Below are 21502 nucleotides of genomic sequence, written 5' to 3'. Positions count from 1 at the left end.
CATAAACGTACCCTGTGGGGACCGGTCCGATCGGAGACCCCTCCTCACCGTCATAAACGTACACCGTGGGGACCGGTCCGATCGGAGACCCCTCCTCACCTTCATAAACGTACCCTGTGGGGACCGGTCCGATCGGAGACCCCTCCTCACCGTCATAAACGTACACCGTGGGGACCGGTCCGATCGGAGACACCTCCTCACCGTCACAAACGTACACCGTGAGGACCGGTCCAATCGGAGACCCCTCCTCACCGTCACAAACGTACACCGTGGGGACCGGTCCGATCGGACACCCCTCCTCACCGTCATAAACGTACCCTGTGGGGACCGGTCCGATCGGAGACCCCTCTTCACCGTCATAAACGTACCCTGTGGGGACCGGTCTGATCGGAGACCCCTCCTCACCGTCATAAACGTACCCTGTGGGGACCGGTCCGATCGGAGACCCCTCCTCACCGTCATAAACGTACACAGTGGGGACCGGTCCGATCGGAGACACCTCCTCACCGTCACAAACGTACACCGTGGGGACCGGTCCGATCGGAGACCCCTCCTCACCGTCACAAACGTACACCGTGGGGACCGGTCCGATCGGAGACCCCTCCTCACCGTCACAAACGTACACCGTGGGGACCGGTCCGATCGGAGACCCCTCCTCACCGTCATAAACGAACACCGTGGGGACCGGTCCGATCGGAGACCCCTCCTCACCGTCACGAACGTACACCGTGGGGACCGGTCCGATCGGAGACCCCTCCTCACCGTCATGAACGTACCCTGTGGGGACCGGTCCGATCGGAGACCCCTCCTCACCGTCATAAACGTACACAGTGGGGACCGGTCCGATCGGAGACCCCTCCTCACCGTCATAAACGTACACAGTGGGGACCGGTCCGATCGGAGACCTCCCCACCGTCAGAAACGTACACCGTGGGGACCGGTCCGATCGGAGACCCCTCCTCACCGTCACAAACGTACACCGTGGGGACCGGTCCGATCGGAGACCCCTCCTCACCGTCACAAACGTACACCGTGGGGACCGGTCCGATCGGAGACCCCTCCTCACCGTCACAAACGTACACCGTGGGGACCGGTCCGATCGGAGACCCCTCCTCACCGTCACAAACGTACACCGTGGGGACCGGTCCGATCGGAGACCCCTCCTCACCGTCACAAACGTACACCGTGGGGACCGGTCCGATGGGAGACCCCTCCTCACCGTCACAAACGTACACCGTGGGGACCGGTCCGATGGGAGACCCCTCCTCACCGTCACAAACGTACACCGTGGGGACCGGTCCGATCGGAGACCCCTCCTCACCGTCACGAACGTACACCGTGGGGACCGGTCCGATCGGAGACCCCTCCTCACCGTCACGAACGTACACCGTGGGGACCGGTCCGATCGGAGACCCCTCCTCACCGTCACGAACGTACACCGTGGGGACCGGTCCGATCGGAGACCCCTCCTCACCGTCACGAACGTACACCGTGGGGACCGGTCCGATCGGAGACCCCTCCTCACCGTCACGAACGTACACCGTGGGGACCGGTCCGATCGGAGACCCCTCCTCACCGTCACGAACGTACACCGTGGGGACCGGTCCGATCGGAGACCCCTCCTCACCGTCACAAACGTACACCGTGGGGACCGGTCCTATCGGAGACCCCTCCTCACCGTCACAAACGTACACCGTGAGGAACGGTCCGATCGGAGACCCCTCCTCACCGTCATAAACGTACACCGTGGGGACCGGTCCGATCGGAGACCCCTCCTCACCGTCACAAACGTACACCGTGGGGACCGGTCCGATCGGAGACCCCTCCCCACCGTCATAAACGTACACCGTGGGGACCGGTCCGATCGGAGACCCCTCCTCACCGTCATAAACGTACACCGTGGGGACCGGTCCGATCGGAGACCCCTCCTCACCGTCACAAACGTACACCGTGGGGACCGGTCCGATCGGAGACCCCTCCTCACCGTCACAAACGTACCCTGTGGGGACCGGTCCGATCGGAGACCCCTCCTCACCGTCACAAACGTACACCGTGGGGACCGGTCCGATCGGAGACCCCTCCTCACCGTCACAAACGTACACCGTGGGGACCGGTCCGATCGGAGACCCCTCCTCACCGTCACAAACGTACACCGTGGGGACCGGTCCGATCGGAGACCCCTCCTCACCGTCACAAATGTACACCGTGGGGACCGGTCCGATCGGATACCCCTCCTCACCGTCATAAACGTACACCGTGGGGACCGGTCCGATCGGAGACCCCTCCTCACCGTCACAAACGTACACCGTGGGGACCGGTCCGATCGGAGACCCCTCCTCACCGTCACAAACGTACACCGTGGGGACCGGTCCGATCGGAGACCCCTCCTCACCGTCACAAACGTACACCGTGGGGACCGGTCCGATCGGAGACCCAGCCCCGTCACAAACGTACACCGTGGGGACCGGTCCGATCGGAGACCCCTCCCCACCGTCACAAACGTACACCGTGGGGACCGGTCCGATCGGAGACCCCTCCTCACCGTCATAAACGTACACCGTGGGGACCGGTCCGATCGGAGACCCCTCCTCACCGTCACGAACGTACACCGTGGGGACCGGTCCGATCGGAGACCCCTCCTCACCGTCACGAACGTACACCGTGGGGACCGGTCCGATGGGAGACCCCTCCTCACCGTCACGAACGTACACCGTGGGGACCGGTCCGATCGGAGACCCCTCCTCACCGTCAGGAACGTACACCGTGGGGACCGGTCCGATCCGAGACCCCTCCTCACCGTCACGAACGTACACCGTGGGGACCGGTCCGATCGGAGACCCCTCCTCACCGTCATGAACGTACACCGTGGGGACCGGTCCGATCGGAGACCCCTCCTCACCGTCATGAACGTACACCGTGGGGACCGGTCCGATCGGAGACCCCTCCTCACCGTCATGAACGTACACCGTGGGGACCGGTCCGATCGGAGACCCCTCCTCACCGTCATGAACGTACCCTGTGGGGACCGGACCGATCGGAGACCCCTCCTCACCGTCACGAACGTACACCGTGGGGACCGGTCCGATCGGAGACCCCTCCTCACCGTCACGAACGTACACCGTGGGGACCGGTCCGATCGGAGACCCCTCCTCACCGTCACGAACGTACACCGTGGGGACCGGTCCGATCGGAGACCCCTCCTCACCGTCACGAACGTACACCGTGGGGACCGGTCCGATCGGAGACCCCTCCTCACCGTCACGAACGTACACCGTGGGGACCGGTCCTATCGGAGACCCCTCCTCACCGTCACAAACGTACACCGTGGGGACCGGTCCGATCGGAGACCCCTCCCCACCGTCACAAACGTACACCGTGGGGACCGGTCCGATCGGAGACCCCTCCTCACCGTCACAAACGTACACCGTGGGGACCGGTCCGATCGGAGACCCCTCCTCACCGTCATAAACGTACACCGTGGGGACCGGTCCGATCGGAGACCACTCCTCACCGTCATAAACGTACACCGTGGGGACCGGTCCGATCGGAGACCCCTCCTCACCGTCACAAACGTACCCTGTGGGGACCGGTCCGATCGGAGACCCCTCCTCACCGTCACAAACGTACACCGTGGGGACCGGTCCGATCGGAGACCCCTCCTCACCGTCACAAACGTACACCGTGGTGACCGGTCCGATCGGAGACCCCTCCTCACCGTCACAAACGTACACCGTGGGGACCGGTCCGATCGGAGACCCCTCCTCACCGTCACAAACGTACACCGTGGGGACCGGTCCGATCGGATACCCCTCCTCACCGTCATAAACGTACACCGTGGGGACCGGTCCGATCGGAGACCCCTCCTCACCGTCACAAACGTACACCGTGGGGACCGTCCGATCGGAGACCCCTCCTCACCGTCATAAACGTACACCGTGGGGACCGGTCCGATCGGAGACCCAGCCCCGTCACAAACGTACACCGTGGGGACCGGTCCGATCGGAGACCCCTCCCCACCGTCACAAACGTACACCGTGGGGACCGGACCGATCGGAGACCCCTCCTCACCGTCATAAACGTACACCGTGGGGACCGGTCCGATCGGAGACCCCTCCTCACCGTCACAAACGTACACCGTGGGGACCGGTCCGATCGGAGACCCCTCCTCACCGTCACAAACGTACACCGTGGGGACCGGTCCGATCGGAGACCCCTCCTCACCGTCACAAACGTACACCGTGGGGACCGGTCCGATCGGAGACCCCTCCTCACCGTCATAAACGTACACCGTGGGGACCGGTCCGATCGGAGACCCCTCCTCACCGTCATAAACGTACCCTGTGGGGACCGGTCCGATCGGAGACCCCTCCTCACCGTCATAAACGTACACCGTGGGGACCGGTCCGATCGGAGACCCCTCCTCACCGTCACAAACGTACACCGTGGGGACCGGTCCGATCGGAGACCCCTCCTCTCCGTCACAAACGTACACCGTGGGGACCGGTCCGATCGGAGACCCCTCCTCACCGTCACAAACGTACACCGTGGGGACCGGTCCGATCGGAGACCCCTCCTCACCGTCACAAACGTACACCGTGGGGACCGGTCCGATCGGAGACCCCTCCTCACCGTCACAAACGTACACCGTGGGGACCGGTCCGATCGGAGACCCCTCCTCACCGTCACAAACGTACACCGTGGAGACCGGTCCGATTGGAGACCCAGCCCCGTCATAAACGTACACCGTGGGGACCGGTCCGATCGGAGACCCCTCCTCACGGTCATAAACGTACACCGTGGGGACCGGTCCGATCGGAGACCCCTCCTCACCGTCATAAACGTACACCGTGGGGACCGGTCCGATCGGAGACCCCTCCTCAACGTCACAAACGTACACCGTGAGGACCGGTCCGATCGGAGACCCCTCCCCACTGTCATAAACGTACACCGTGGGGACCGGTCCGATCGGAGACCCCTCCCCACCGTCATAAACGTACACCGTGGGGACCGGTCCGATCGGAGACCCCTCCTCACCGTCATAAACGTACACCGTGGGGACCGGTCCGATCGGAGACCCCTCCTCACCGTCATAAACGTACACCGTGGGGACCGGTCCGATCGGAGACCCCTCCTCACCGTCATAAACGTACACCGTGGGGACCGGTCCGATCGGAGACCCCTCCTCACCGTCATAAATGTACACCGTGGGGACCGGTCCGATCGGATACCCTCACTGTCCTAAATGTACCCTGTGGGCGATCAGCCCCATTGTTGTAATTGTCCGCTGCTGGAGTCTAACCCCTTCTGTGTGCCCCTGAAACAGAAATTTTTCAGGGTATCTGCGCCCCTTCAGAGACTCTGCCCCACTCAATGTCTCTAGCGACCCCGGGCTAGAGGAGCTCTATTCCCCATTGCCATGCTGTGAGATCTGTTCATCAAAACTCTGCCCACCTCCTGAATCCCTTTACCGGCCCCCCCACCTCCCCAGATAACCGTCACCACTCAGCACATCTCTGTTCCCTTTTGTAGGTCTATTTGAAATCTCGGCTCAATTGCCTTCTCTTCACAAGTCGGGACAACTGGGAGGTGAGTTACCAGTCCGGGGTAACTGGGGTTTAGTGACTAGTCCGGGGTAACTAGTATTTAGTGATCTGTCCGGGGTAACTGGGATTTAGTGACCAGTCCAGGGTAACTGGGATTTAGTGACTAGTCCGGGATAACTAGGATTTAGTGATCAGTCCGGGGTAACTGGGGTTTAGTGACTAGTCCGGGGTAACTAGTATTTAGTGATCAGTCCGGGGTAACTGGGATTTAGTGACCAGTCCAGGGTAACTGGGATTTAGTGACTAGTCCGGGATAACTAGGATTTAGTGATCAGTCCGGGGTAACTGGGGTTTAGTGACTAGTCCGGGATACCTAGGATTTAGTGATCAGTCCGGGGTAACTGGGATTTAGTGACCAGTCCAGGTTAACTGGGATTTAGTGACCAGTCCGTGATAACTGGGATTTAGTGACCAGTCCAGGGTGACTGGGAGGTGAGTCACCAGCCTCGGGTAACTGGGTTTTAGTGACAGGTCCGGGGTAACTGGGATTTAGTGACCGGGTGGGGGTGACTGGGAGGTGAGTCACCAGCCTCGGGTAACTGGGATTTAGTGATCGGTCCGGGGTAACTGGGATTTAGTGACTAGTCCGGGATAACTAGGATTTAGTGATCAGTCCGGGGTAACTGGGGTTTAGTGACTAGTCCGGGGTAACTAGTATTTAGTGATCAGTCCGGGGTAACTGGGATTTAGTGACCAGTCCAGGGTAACTGGGATTTAGTGAGTGGTCCGGGGTAACTGGGAGGTGAGTCACCAGTCCAGAGTAACTGGGATTTAATGATTGGTCCGGGGTAACTGGGAGGTGAGTCACCAGTCTGGGGTAACTGGGATTTAGTGATCGGTCCGGGGTAACTGAGAGGTGAGTCACCAGTCTGGGGTAACTGGGATTTAGTGACCAGTCTGGGGTAACTGGGAGGTCAGTCACCAGTCTGGGGTAACTGGGATTTAGTCACCAGTCCGGGGTAACTGGGATTTAGTGACCAGTCCACGGTAACTGGGATTTAGTGACCAGTCTGGTGTAACTGGGATTTCGTGAGCCATCCGGGGTACCTAGGATTTAGTGATCAGTCCGGGGTAACTGGGATTTCGTGACCAGTCCACGGTAACTGGGATTTAGTGACCGGTCTGGTGTAACTGGGATTTAGTGACTAGTCCGGGGTAACTGGGATTTAGTGACCAGTCCGGGGTAAATGGGATTTAGTGACCAGTCCACGGTAACTGGGATTTAGTGACCAGTCCGGGGTAACTGGGATTTAGTGACCAGTCCGGGGTAACTGGGATTTAGTGACCGGTCCGGGGTAACTGGGATTTAGTGAGTGGTCCGGGGTAACTGGGAGGTGAGTCACCAGTCCAGAGTAACTGGGATTTAATGATTGGTCCGGGGTAACTGGGAGGTGAGTCACCAGTCTGGGGTAACTGGGATTTAGTGATCGGTCCGGGGTAACTGAGAGGTGAGTCACCAGTCTGGGGTAACTGGGATTTAGTGACCAGTCTGGGGTAACTGGGAGGTCAGTCACCAGTCTGGGGTAACTGGGATTTAGTCACCAGTCCGGGGTAACTGGGATTTAGTGACCAGTCCACGGTAACTGGGATTTAGTGACCAGTCTGGTGTAACTGGGATTTCGTGAGCCATCCGGGGTACCTAGGATTTAGTGATCAGTCCGGGGTAACTGGGATTTCGTGACCAGTCCACGGTAACTGGGATTTAGTGACCGGTCTGGTGTAACTGGGATTTAGTGACTAGTCCGGGGTAACTGGGATTTAGTGACCAGTCCGGGGTAAATGGGATTTAGTGACCAGTCCACGGTAACTGGGATTTAGTGACCAGTCCGGGGTAACTGGGATTTAGTGACCAGTCCGGGGTAACTGGGATTTAGTGACCGGTCCGGGGTAACTGGGATTTAGTGACCGGTCCGGGGTAACTGGGATTTAGTGACCGGTCCAGGGTAACTGGGATTTAGTGACCGGTCCGGGGTAACTGGGATTTAGTGACCGGTCCGGGGTAACTGGGATTTAGTGACCAGTCCGGGGTAACTGGGATTTAGTGACCGGTCCAGGGTAACTGGGATTTAGTGACCAGTCCGGGGTAACTGGGATTTAGTGACCGGTGGCATCCTCGCCCTGTTTCCCTGGTGAGTCCTCTCCCTGCTGACCGCTTGGGATACGCTCCCTCCGTCTGGGATGGGGACTACTGGCTCCTCGGCTGGGGCAGCGATCAGGGAGACCGATCGCACAGGTGACCTGGTACTCACAAGCAACCCCTGTTCTGCGAGGCTTTGCCCCTTCCCGGGGAATACGCTCTCCAAGTGCACCGTCTCGTTCGCAGTCACATCCACCTCCCAGCAGCGACACCGCTTACCGGCCCGGAGGCGTTTCCGAGGGCAAATCCTCCTCCTGCTCCTGAGTCCCCCGTCATTTCAGGCCACACATTGACCACCTCCCGGGGCTCTTGCTGGATGCCGGGAGCCACGGGACCCTCCGGGCTCTGTTCAACAGCAGCAGCCTTCTCCTCCTTTGGGGAGACACCTTCAGATGCTTGTTATTTTCTGCACGTTCCGGCCCGTCACCTGAACACACCCCTCCCTGGCACTACCACGACCTCTCCAGCCGGTAGCAGGAGGGAGGGGGTTTCAGCGGAGGTACCCCCAACCCCCGTACCTTGAAGGCAGAGTTGGCAGCCTGTCCAAACGTGACCAAACTCCTTACAGGCACGGCACCTCGGGAGACCCCTAGACCAGGGGGGTGGTATAGTTTTGCCCCTTGGCGCCCCCACTCTGCTCCAGCTGCATACGTAGACGGTGCTGGGGGTGCTCACAGCCCCGGGGAGATGCCCTGTGCTGCATCGGGGTTACTTTCATACGCACCTCGCCGGAGGGCAGGTAGGGGAATAGGGCCTCGTCAGGGAGATGGGGGTGGACGTCAGAGAGGGTTACCGACTGCACAGGGCCCGGCTCCCGCTCTCCCTGCATAAAAACCCTCCCCACCCTCAACCCCCGACTCGGGGCCAGAAACACGCCCCTCGGTGACTCCGTGATGAAAGCCGCTACTGACGGCCCCCGACAGTCTCTGCCGCGGCCTTTCCGACCGACTGAGGGAGGCGGAGTACGCGGCCCCCGTGTCACTGCAACGATGCCCTGACGGCCCCCGACAGTCTCTGCCGCGGCCTTTCCGACCGACTGAGGGAGGCGGAGTACGCGGCCCCCGTGTCACTGCAACGATGCCCTGACGGCCCCCGACAATCTCTGCCGCGGCCTTTCCGACCGACTGAGGGAGGCGGAGTACGCGGCACCGCGATCTTTAATGGCCCCCGTGTCACTGCAACGATGCCCTGACGGCCCCCGACAGTCTCTGCCGCGGCCTTTCCGACCGACTGAGGGAGGCGGAGTACGCGGCCCCCCGTGTCAGCTGTCGTCCCTGAGCCAGCAGCTTGAGACGTGCCATCGCGGAGCCCCACCCGGCCATGGACAGTACGAATTCAGACGGTTCAACCAGTACCAAGGGGGGCGGGGGGACAGAATCTACCCCCAGCAGAGCACCAGGAAGCGGTGAGAAATACAGATCCGAGACGGGACGGGAGGGGAGAAGGAGTGGATCGGCAGCGAGGTCTCCGCTCTGCTCCTCAGCACCGTCTGTGCAGTACTGACGAGGAGGGGGAACTTCTTCCCGGCTGGACGCAGCTCCAAACTCCGCTTCGCCCAGACGCCCTGGGTACCCTCCCTCCGTACCACCCCCCCCCCCACAGTGTGACCCTCACTCAGTACCACCCCTCCCACAGTGTGACCCTCCCACAGTACCACCCCTCCCACAGTGTGACCCTCCCTCAGTACCACCCCTCCCACAGTGTGACCCTCCCTCGGTACCACCCTTCCCACAGTGTGACCCTCCCTCAATACCACCCCTCCCACAGTGTGACCCTCCCTCAGTACCACCCCTCCCACAGTACCACCCCTCCCTCGGTACCACCCCTCCCACAGTGTGACCCTCCCTCAGTACCACCCCTCCCACAGTACCACCCCTCCCTCGGTACCACCCCTCCCACAGTGTGACCCTCACTCAGTACCACCCCCCCCCCCACAGTGTGACCCTCCCTCAATACCACCCCTCCCACAGTGTGACCCTCCCTCAGTACCACCCCTCCCACAGTACCACCCCTCCCTCGGTACCACCCCTCCCACAGTGTGACCCTCCCTCAGTACCACCCCCCCCCCACAGTGTGACCCTCACTCAGTACCACCCCCCCCCCACAGTGTGACCCTCCCTCAGTACCACCCCTCCCCCACAGTGTGACCCTCCCTCAGTACCACCCCTCCCCCACAGTGTGACCCTCCCTCCGTACCACCCCCCCCCCCACAGTGTGACCCTCCCTCCGTACCACCCCCCCCCCACAGTGTGACCCTCCCTCCGTACCACCCCCCCCCCACAGTGTGACCCTCCCTCAGTACCACCCCTCCCCCACAGTGTGACCCTCCCTCCGTACCACCCCCCCCCACAGTGTGACCCTCCCTCAGTGACCCTCCCACAGTGTGACCCTCACTCAGTACCACCCCCCCCACAGTGTGACCCTCCCTCAGTGACCCTCACTCAGTACCACCCCTCCCACAGTGTGACCCTCCCACATTACCACCCCTCCCACAGTGTGACCCTCCCTCACTACCACCCCTCCCACAGTGTGACCCTCCCTCCGTACCACCCCCCCGCACAGTGTGACCCTCCCTCAGTACCACCCCCCCACACAGTGTGACCCTCCCTCAGTACCACCCCTCCCTCCGTACCACCCCCCCCCCCACAGTGTGACCCTCCCACATTACCACCCCTCCCACAGTGTGACCCTCCCTCACTACCACCCCTCCCACAGTGTGACCCTCCCTCCGTACCACCCCCCCCCCACAGTGTGACCCTCCCTCAGTACCACCCCTCCCTCCGTACCACCCCCCCTCCCACAGTGTGACCCTCCCACATTACCACCCCTCCCACAGTGTGACCCTCCCTCACTACCACCCCTCCCACAGTGTGACCCTCCCTCCGTACCACCCCCCCCCACAGTGTGACCCTCCCTCAGTACCACCCCTCCCACAGTGTGACCCTCCCTCACTCCCACCCCTCCCACAGTGTGACCCTCCCACATTACCACCCCTCCCACAGTGTGACCCTCCCTCACTACCACTCCTCCCACAGTGTGACCCTCCCTCAGTACCACCCCTCCCACAGTGTGACTCTCCCTCAGTACCACCCCTCCCACAGTGTGACCCTCCCTCACTACCACTCCTCCCACAGTGTGACCCTCCCTCACTACCACTCCTCCCACAGTGTGACCCTCCCTCATTACCACCCCTCCCACAGTGTGACCCTCCCTCACTACCACTCCTCCCACAGTGTGACCCTCCCTCATTACCACCCCTCCCACAGTGTGACCCTCCCTCAGTACCACCCCTCCCACAGTGTGACCCTCCCTCAGTACCACCCCTCCCACAGTGTGACCCTCCCTCAGTACCACCCCTCCCACAGTGTGACCCTCCCTCACTCCCACCCCTCCCACAGTGTGACCCTCCCACATTACCACCCCTCCCACAGTGTGACCCTCCCTCAGTACCTCCCCTCCCACAGTGTGACCCTCCCTCAGTACCGCCCCTCCCACAGTGTGACCCTCCCTCAGTACCACCCCTCCCACAGTGTGACCCTCCCTCACTACCACTCCTCCCACAGTGTGACCCTCCCTCATTACCACCCCTCCCACAGTGTGACCCTCCCTCATTACCACCCCTCCCACAGTGTGACCCTCCCTCAGTACCACCCCTCCCACAGTGTGACCCTCCCTCAGTACCACCCCTCCCACAGTGTGACCCTCCCTCAGTACCACCCCTCCCACAGTGTGACCCTCCCTCACTCCCACCCCTCCCACAGTGTGACCCTCCCACATTACCACCCCTCCCACAGTGTGACCCTCCCTCAGTACCACCCCTCCCACAGCGTGACCCTCCCTCATTACCACCCCTCCCAGAGTGTGACCGTCCCTCACTACCACCCCTCCCACAGTGTGACCCTCTCTCGGTACCCACCCCTCCCACAGTGTGACCCTCCCTCATTGCCCCTCCCACAGTGTGACTCTCCCTCACTACCACCCCCCCACAGTGTGACTCTCCCTCACTACCACCCCTCCCTCAGTGTGACCCTCCCACAGTGTGACCCTCCCTCACTACCACTCCTCCCACAGTGTGACCCTCCCTCACTACCACTCCTCCCACAGTGTGACCCTCCCTCACTACCACCCCTCCCACAGCGTGACCCTCCCTCATTACCACCCCTCCCACAGTGTGACCCTCCCTCAGTACCACCCCTCCCACAGCGTGACCCTCCCTCACTCCCACCACTCCCACAGTGTGACCCTCCCTTGGTACCACCCCTCCCACAGTGTGACCCTCCCTCAGTACCACCCCTCCCACAGTGTGACCCTCCCTCAGTACCACTCCTCCCACAGTGTGACCCTCCCTCAGTACCACCCCTTCCACAGTGTGACCCTCCCACAGTGTGACTCTCCCTCAGTACCACCCCTCCCACAGTGTGACCCTCCCTCACTACCACCCCTCCCACAGAGTGACCCTCCCTCAGTACCACCCCTCCCACAGCGTGACCCTCCCTCAGTACCACCCCTCCCACAGTGTGACTCTCCCTCACTAACACCCCTCCCTCAGTGTGACCCTCCCTTGGTACCACCCCTCCCACAGTGTGACTCTCCCTCACTAACACCCCTCCCACAGTGTGACCCTCCCTCAGTACCACCCCTCCCACAGTGTGACCCTCCCTCAGTACCACCCCTCCCACAGTACCACCCCTCCCACAGTGTGGCTCTCCCTCAGTACCACCCCTCCCACAGTGACCCTCCCTCAGTACCACCCCTCCCACAGTGTGACTCTCCCTCACTAACACCCTTCCCACAGTGTGACCCTCCCTCATTACCACCCCTCCCACAGTGTGACTCTCCCTCAGTACCACCCCTCCCACAGTGACCCTCCCTCAGTACCACCCCTCCCACAGTGTGACTCTCCCTCACTAACACCCTTCCCTCAGTGTGACCCTCCCTTGGTACCACCCCTCCCACAGTGTGACCCTCCCTCAGTACCTCCCCTCCCACAGTGTGACCCTCCCTCAGTACCCGCCCCTCCCACAGTGTGACCCTCCCTCAGTACCACCCCTCCCACAGTGTGACCCTCCCTCACTACCACTCCTCCCACAGTGTGACCCTCCCTCATTACCACCCCTCCCACAGTGTGACCCTCCCTCAGTACCACCCCTCCCACAGTGTGACCCTCCCTCAGTACCACCCCTCCCACAGTGTGACCCTCCCTCAGTACCACCCCTCCCACAGTGTGACCCTCCCTCACTCCCACCCCTCCCACAGTGTGACCCTCCCACATTACCACCCCTCCCACAGTGTGACCCTCCCTCAGTACCACCCCTCCCACAGCGTGACCCTCCCTCATTACCACCCCTCCCAGAGTGTGACCGTCCCTCACTACCACCCCTCCCACAGTGTGACCCTCTCTCGGTACCACCCCTCCCACAGTGTGACCCTCCCTCATTGCCCCTCCCACAGTGTGACTCTCCCTCACTACCACCCCCCCACAGTGTGACTCTCCCTCACTACCACCCCTCCCTCAGTGTGACCCTCCCACAGTGTGACCCTCCCTCACTACCACTCCTCCCACAGTGTGACCCTCCCTCACTACCACTCCTCCCACAGTGTGACCCTCCCTCACTACCACCCCTCCCACAGCGTGACCCTCCCTCATTACCACCCCTCCCACAGTGTGACCCTCCCTCAGTACCACCCCTCCCACAGCGTGACCCTCCCTCACTCCCACCACTCCCACAGTGTGACCCTCCCTTGGTACCACCCCTCCCACAGTGTGACCCTCCCTCAGTACCACCCCTCCCACAGTGTGACCCTCCCTCAGTACCACTCCTCCCACAGTGTGACCCTCCCTCAGTACCACCCCTTCCACAGTGTGACCCTCCCACAGTGTGACCCTCCCTCAGTACCACCCCTCCCACAGTGTGACCCTCCCTCAGTACCACCCCTCCCACAGTGTGACCCTCCCACAGTGTGACTCTCCCTCAGTACCACCCCTCCCACAGTGTGACCCTCCCTCACTACCACCCCTCCCACAGAGTGACCCTCCCTCAGTACCACCCCTCCCACAGCGTGACCCTCCCTCAGTACCACCCCTCCCACAGTGTGACTCTCCCTCACTAACACCCCTCCCTCAGTGTGACCCTCCCTTGGTACCACCCCTCCCACAGTGTGACTCTCCCTCACTAACACCCCTCCCACAGTGTGACCCTCCCTCAGTACCACCCCTCCCACAGTGTGACCCTCCCTCAGTACCACCCCTCCCACAGTACCACCCCTCCCACAGTGTGGCTCTCCCTCAGTACCACCCCTCCCACAGTGACCCTCCCTCAGTACCACCCCTCCCACAGTGACCCTCCCTCAGTACCACCCCTCCCACAGTGTGACCCTCCCTCAGTACCACCCCTCCCACAGTACCACCCCTCCCACAGTGTGACTCTCCCTCAGTACCACCCCTCCCACAGTGACCCTCCCTCAGTACCACCCCTCCCACAGTGTGACGCTCCCTCAGTACCACCCCCCACAGTGTGACCCTCCCTCACTACCACCCCTCCCACAGTGTGACCCTCCCTCACTACCACTCCTCCCACAGTGTGACCCTCCCTCAGTACCACCCCTCCCACAGTGTGACTCTCCCTCAGTACCACCCCTCCCACAGTGTGACCCTCCCTCACTACCACTCCTCCCACAGTGTGACCCTCCCTCACTACCACTCCTCCCACAGTGTGACCCTCCCTCATTACCACCCCTCCCACAGTGTGACCCTCCCTCACTACCACTCCTCCCACAGTGTGACCCTCCCTCATTACCACCCCTCCCACAGTGTGACCCTCCCTCACTACCACTCCTCCCACAGTGTGACCCTCCCTCACTACCACTCCTCCCACAGTGTGACCCTCCCACAGTGTGACCCTCCCTCACTCCCACCCCTGACACAGTGTGACCCTCCCTCAGTACCACCCCTCCCACAGTGTGACTCTCCCTCACTAACACCCCTCCCTCAGTGTGACCCTCCCACAGTGTGACCCTCCCTTGGTACCACCCCTCCCACAGTGTGACCCTCCCTCAGTACCACTCCTCCCACAGTGTGACCCTCCCTCATTACCACCCCTCCCACAGTGTGACCCTCCCTCAGTACCACCCCTCCCACAGCGTGACCCTCCCTCAGTACCACCCCTCCCACAGTGTGACTCTCCCTCACTAACACCCCTCCCTCAGTGTGACCCTCCCTTGGTACCACCCCTCCCACAGTGTGACCCTCCCTCAGTACCACCCCTCCCACAGTGTGACGCTCCCTCATTACCACCCCTCCCACAGTGTGACCCTCCCTCAGTACCACCCCTCCCACAGTGTGACCCTCCCTCAGTACCACCCCTCCCACAGTGTGACCCTCCCTCACTACCACTCCTCCCACAGTGTGACCCTCCCTCATTACCACCCCTCCCACAGTGTGACCCTTCCTCAGTACCACCCCTCCCACAGTGTGACCCTCCCTCACTACCACTCCTCCCACAGTGTGACCCTCCCTCATTACCACCCCTCCCACAGTGTGACCCTCCCTCACTACCACTCCTCCCACAGTTTGACCCTCCCTCAGTACCACCCCTCCCACAGTGTGACGCTCCCTCAGTACCACCCCTCCCACAGTGTGACCCTCCCTCATTACCACCCCTCCCACCAGTGTGACTCTCCCTCACTACCACCCCCCCCACAGTGTGACTCTCCCTCACTACCACCCCTCCCTCAGTGTGACCCTCCACAGTGACCCTCCCTCACTACCACTCCTCCCACAGTGTGACCCTCCCTCACTACCACCCCCTCCCACAGTGTGACCCTCCCTCAGTACCAACCCCCCACAGTGTGACCCTCCCTCAGTACCACCCCTCCCACAGTGTGACCCTCCCACAGTGTGACACTCCCTCACTACCACTCCTCCGACAGTGACCCTCCCTCAGTACCACCCCTCCCACAGTGTGACCCTACCTCGGTACCACCCCTCCCACAGTGTGACCCTCCCTCACTACCACTCCTCCGACAGTGTGACCCTCCACAGTGTGACCCTCCCTTGGTACCACCCCTCCCACAGTGTGACCCTCCCTCAGTACCACCCCTTCCACAGTGTGACCCTCCCACAGTACCACCCCTCCCACAGTGTGACCCTCCCTCATTACCAACCCCTCCCACAGTGTGACTCTCCCTCAGTACCACCCCTCCCACAGCGTGACCCTCCTTCAGTACCACCCCTCCCACAGTGTGACTCTCCCTCACTAACACCCCTTCCCTCAGTGTGACCCTCCCTTGGTACCACCCCTCCCACAGTGTGACCCTCCCTCAGTACCTCCCTCCCACAGTGTGACCCTCCCTCAGTACCCGCCCCCTCCCACAGTGTGACCCTCCCTCAGTACCACCCCTCCCACAGTGTGACCCTCCCTCACTACCACTCCTCCACAGTGTGACCCTCCCTCATTACCACCCCTCCCACAGTGTGACCCTCCCTCAGTACCACCCCTCCCACAGTGTGACCCTCCCTCACTACCACTCCTCCCACAGTGTGACCCTCCCTCATTACCACCCCTCCCACAGTGTGACCCTCCCTCACTACCACTCCTCCCACAGTGTGACCCTCCCTCAGTACCACCCCTCCCACAGTGTGACGCTCCCTCAGTACCACCCCTCCCACAGTGTGACCCTCCCTCATTACCACCCCTCCCACAGTGTGACTCTCCCTCACTACCACCCCCCCACAGTGTGACTCTCCCTCACTACCACCCCTCCCTCAGTGTGACCCTCCCACAGTGACCCTCCCTCACTACCACTCCTCCCACAGTGTGACCCTCCCTCACTACCACCCCCTCCCACAGTGTGACCCTCCCTCAGTACCACCCCCCACAGTGTGACCCTCCCTCAGTACCACCCCTCCCACAGTGTGACCCTCCCACAGTGTGACACTCCCTCACTACCACTCCTCCGACAGTGACCCTCCCTCAGTACCACCCCTCCCACAGTGTGACCCTACCTCGGTACCACCCCTCCCACAGTGTGACCCTCCCTCACTACCACTCCTCCGACAGTGTGACCCTCCCACAGTGTGACCCTCCCTCAGTACCCGCCCCTCCCACAGTGTGACCCTCCCTCACTACCACCCCTCCCACAGTGTAACCCTCTTTCAGAGGACTGGCAGGCTGGGGAACAGCTTCTACCCAGGGCTCAACATTTCTGACACGGCCAATTCCAGCGTACTGTACCGGGGGTGGGGTGGGGATACGTCTCTATCAAAGGAGGTGTAAGGGGCTCCTTCCCTCCGCTGGCCCGCAGGTTACCCTCGGGCAAGGTGTAGCTCCTGCTTAGCCCCCGATCAGGGTGAGGCGAAGCCGTGGGAGCAGGTGGTGGACGGTCGTACGAGCAGCCGGTGCAGATCGCAAGTCCTGGTTATGTGACCACTGACACCAGGCAGACAATCTCTGACGAGTATTGATAATGGCTGGGGTCACCCGTCTTGTAAAGACACGGCCCAGAAGGCAATGGCAAGCCACTTGTGTAGGGAGATTTGCCAAAAACAGTCATGGTCATGGAAAGACCACGAGCACCCACGTCATGACGACACGGCACATAACAAACGATAGGGGAATAGACATAATTATCTGTCGCAAAGATCAAGTGTCCGGAAGGCTGTGTTGTCAGCCTGGTAATCTCAGCTAACCTGCAGTGAGAGGGGAGTGATCGGGTTGCCTGTGCCGTGGGTCTGGTGAGCCAAAATGTACTCCGTTCTGTGTGTGATTCAGCGCCCAGCTTAGCCACGGGTGACACAGACGCCCCGCGCCCTGCTGCACTCCGTGCTGTGTGTGATTCAGCGCCCAGCTTAGCCACGGGTGACACAGACACTCCGCACCCTCTGCTGTGGAAAAGCACACTCCGTTCTGTGTGTGATTCAGCGCCCAGCTTAGCCACGGGTGACACAGACGCCCCTCACCCTGCTGCACTCCGTGCTGTGTGTGATTCAGCGCCCAGCTTAGCCACGGGTGACACAGACGCCCCGCACCCTGCTGCACTCCGTGCTGTGTGTGATTCAGCGCCGAGCTTAGCCACGGGTGACACAGACGCCCCTCACCCTGCTGCACTCCGTGCTGTGTGTGATTCAGCGCCCAGCTTAGCCACGGGTGACACAGACGCCCCTCACCCTGCTGCACTCGGTGCTGTGTGTGATTCAGTGCCCAGCTTAGCCACGGGTGACACAGACGCCCCGCACCCTGCTGCACTCCGTGCTGTGTGTGATTCAGCGCCCAGCTTAGCCACGGGGTGACACAGACGCCCCTCACCCTGCTGCACTCCGTGCTGTGTGTGATTCAGCGCCCAGCTTAGCCACGGGTGACACAGACGCCCCTCACCCTGCTGCACTCCGTGCTGTGTGTGATTCAGCGCCCAGCTTAGCCACGGGTGATACAGACGCCCCTCACCCTGCTGCACTCCGTGCTGTGTGTGATTCAGCGCCCAGCTTAGCCACGGGTGACACAGACGCCCCTCACCCTGCTGCACTCCGTGCTGTGTGTGATTCAGCGCCCAGCTTAGCCACGGGTGACACAGACGCCCCTCACCCTGCTGCACTCCGTGCTGTGTGTGATTCAGCGCCCAGCTTAGCCACGGGTGACACAGACGCCCCTCACCCTGCTGCACTCCGTGCTGTGTGTGATTCAGCGCCGAGCTTAGCCACGGGTGACACAGACGCCCCTCACCCTGCTGCACTCCGTGCTGTGTGTGATTCAGCGCCGAGCTTAGCCACGGGTGACACAGACGCCCCTCACCCTGCTGCACTCCGTGCTGTGTGTGATTCAGCGCCGAGCTTAGCCACGGGTGACACAGACGCCCCTCACCCTGCTGCACTCCGTGCTGTGTGTGATTCAGCGCCGAGCTTAGCCACGGGTGATACAGACGCCCCTCACCCTGCTGCACTCCGTGCTGTGTGTGATTCAGCGCCGAGCTTAGCCACGGGTGACACAGACGCCCCTCACCCTGCTGCACTCCGTGCTGTGTGTGATTCAGCGCCCAGCTTAGCCACGGGTGACACAGACGCCCCGCACCCTGCTGCACTCCGTGCTGTGTGTGATTCAGCGCCGAGCTTAGCCACGGGTGACACAGACGCCCCTCACCCTGCTGCACTCCGTGCTGTGTGTGATTCAGCGCCGAGCTTAGCCACGGGTGACACAGACGCCCCTCACCCTGCTGCACTCCGTGCTGTGTGTGATTCAGCGCCCAGCTTAGCCACGGGTGACACAGACGCCCCTCACCCTGCTGCACTCCGTGCTGTGTGTGATTCAGCGCCCAGCTTAGCCACGGGTGACACAGACGCCCCTCACCCTGCTGCACTCCGTGCTGTGTGTGATTCAGCGCCCAGCTTAGCCACGGGTGATACAGACGCCCCTCACCCTGCTGCACTCCGTGCTGTGTGTGATTCAGCGCCCAGCTTAGCCACGGGTGACACAGACACTCCGCACCCTCTGCTGTGGAAAAGCACACTCCGTTCTGTGTGTGATTCAGCGCCCAGCTTAGCCACGGGTGACACAGACGCCCCTCACCCTGCTGCACTCCGTGCTGTGTGTGATTCAGCGCCCAGCTTAGCCACGGGTGACACAGACGCCCCGCACCCTCTGCTGTGGAAAAGCACACTCCGTGCTGTGTGTGATTCAGCGCCCAGCTTAGCCACGGGTGACACAGACGCCCCTCACCCTGCTGCACTCCGTGCTGTGTGTGATTCAGCGCCCAGCTTAGCCACGGGTGACACAGACGCCCCTCACCCTGCTGCACTCCGTGCTGTGTGTGATTCAGCGCCCGGCTTAGCCACGGGTGACACAGACGCCCCTCACCCTGCTGCACTCCGTGCTGTGTGTGATTCAGCGCCCAGCTTAGCCACGGGTGACACAGACGCCCCTCACCCTGCTGCACTCCGTGCTGTGTGTGATTCAGCGCCCGGCTTAGCCACGGGTGACACAGACGCCCCGCACCCTGCTGCACTCCGTGCTGTGACGATCCGTCCCTTGGCACCCACCGGATGGGGGGAGCATTTTCCAGGTGGCTCACCTCATCTCTGGGGCTTTTGAGAGCCTGCAGACGCAACATAATGCTCATTGTGAAACTCTTCTCCCTCTTCACAGAGTCACAGAAACAGGCCTTTCGGTCCATCTGGCCTGTGCCTACTCCTGTTGACCTGCGCTCTGTACCCCTACCATCCGTGTACCAATTCAAACCTTCCTTCAGCTTTGGAATTGATCTCGAATGCACCACTTGCGTTGGCACTCTCAGCACCCTCTGAGCGAAGAGGTTTCCCCTCACGTTCCCCTTGAGCATTTCACCTCTCACCCTTACCCCATGACCTCTGGTCCCACCCAACCTCAGTGGGAAAATCTTCTACCTAGCAAGGAGTACGGTTCTACCCCGTTCAGCCTTTCCCTGTGAACTCAGATCCGCCAGTCCTGGCAATATCTTGTCACGTTAGCCTTTCAGCCTTGTTTACATCTCGATTGTTTACATTTAGCAGGAGGATATGGAGCCAGGCGTGGATGCAAGCGTGAAGAAAGAGGAGGAGGAAGTTGACGAGATCTGGGACTCCATGGTGACCGTGGGCGGCCGGGCCCGTTCGAAGAGGAAGGTGGAGCAGCCACAGAGGGTGGGGAGGCGGAAGAAGGCAGCCCAGGGGAGCCCTGAGGTGTAACCCAGGGAACGCTGTGTAAAAAGGGTTTTGTGTGATATCTCACTGCGTGTTCTTTCGTCTTTGTCTCTCACCCCCACCCCCACGCACCGTGCTGGGTTGGGATCGGCCTCCAACTGTCGGGGTGTATGAGGGGCTGTGTTCCTCTCGTCCCTCACACCCCACCCCACACCCTCAGTCCTCGGGCTGTGGATCACCGACAGACACACTCGCATGATTCAGAGAGCACCCAGGGAGGCCGCACGCGCACACACGTGTAAGTGTGCACACACACACGCACTACACATTCATATGTTCCCACTGACACACGTGCTTACACTCACCTCCCACACCGACCGGCAAGAGGTTGACTATCCTGCAGCGAGTGGCTTGACTCGCCTCAGGACGGTGAGGTGTTTCCACGGGAGGGCCTGTTTGCCTGCTGTGTGTGTAGCACGGACAGAGAGTGAGAGGGAAGGCCCACGGAGAACGAGAGAGAGAGGGAAATGGGGGAGTGCTGTCTGCTCGGCCCTTTAACTCCGAAAGCCCGGTCTCAAGGACGAACGGTCTGCAGTGCAGCAAAGTTCTGGCCCGCTGTTCCTCACACCGGCTCCATTAGTTTCACATGCAACGTACACAAATGCTGGAGGAATTTGGCAGGAGAGGAATAAAGAGTCAATATTTCGGGCCAAGTCCCTTCGTCTGTCTCTCTCCATGGACGCTGTCTGACCTCCTGAGTTCCTCCAGCATTTTGTGTGTGTTACCTGTCTTCATTGACTCTGGCGGCTGGCTCGGGAAAGGGACAACAAAATCGTGGTCCTTGGTCATTCTCTCTTCTCCCCAGTCCTGTCGGACGGAGGGTGCAATCTCTGGCTCGTGGTCGGTGAGTGGAGGGGAGGTAGGAGGGTGGATGAGTGATGTGAGGATGGAGGGCTGAAGATGATAGAATCTGGTCAGAGAGGAGGAGGGAGGAAGGTATGGGTGGTAGGCAGATCAGGAGGGTCAGAGAAGGGTTAGGGGCACTGGGGATAAGGGGGAGAGGGTGGATACCAGCAGCTGCTGCTCGTGCCATCAGGTTGGGTGGGGGTGACAGGT

At 61.4% G+C, this 21502-nt stretch overlaps 1 protein-coding gene across 2 annotated transcripts in view; it reads left to right on the top strand.

Moving 5' to 3' along the window:
• LOC140717579 (WD repeat-containing protein 74-like) overlaps window positions 1–20740 on the top strand; it is a 57833-nt gene extending 37093 nt beyond the window's left edge. The window contains exons 10-11 of one of the 2 annotated variants that reach the window (XM_073031151.1): window positions 5530–5586; window positions 20258–20740. In XM_073031151.1, the coding sequence (XP_072887252.1) occupies window positions 5530–5586; window positions 20258–20431 (231 nt within the window). In that variant the 3' untranslated portion in view covers window positions 20432–20740. Of the gene's footprint in view, window positions 1–5529; window positions 5587–20254 lie in introns of both variants that reach the window. The other variant, XM_073031150.1, reaches the window with a different exon arrangement.
• Window positions 20741–21502: the final 762 nt, after the last annotated feature.

The sequence above is a fragment of the Hemitrygon akajei genome, chromosome 28, assembly GCF_048418815.1.
Source record: "Hemitrygon akajei chromosome 28, sHemAka1.3, whole genome shotgun sequence".
Classification (NCBI taxonomy): domain Eukaryota; kingdom Metazoa; phylum Chordata; class Chondrichthyes; order Myliobatiformes; family Dasyatidae; genus Hemitrygon; species Hemitrygon akajei.
This window is presented reverse-complemented; position numbering and strand designations above follow the sequence as displayed.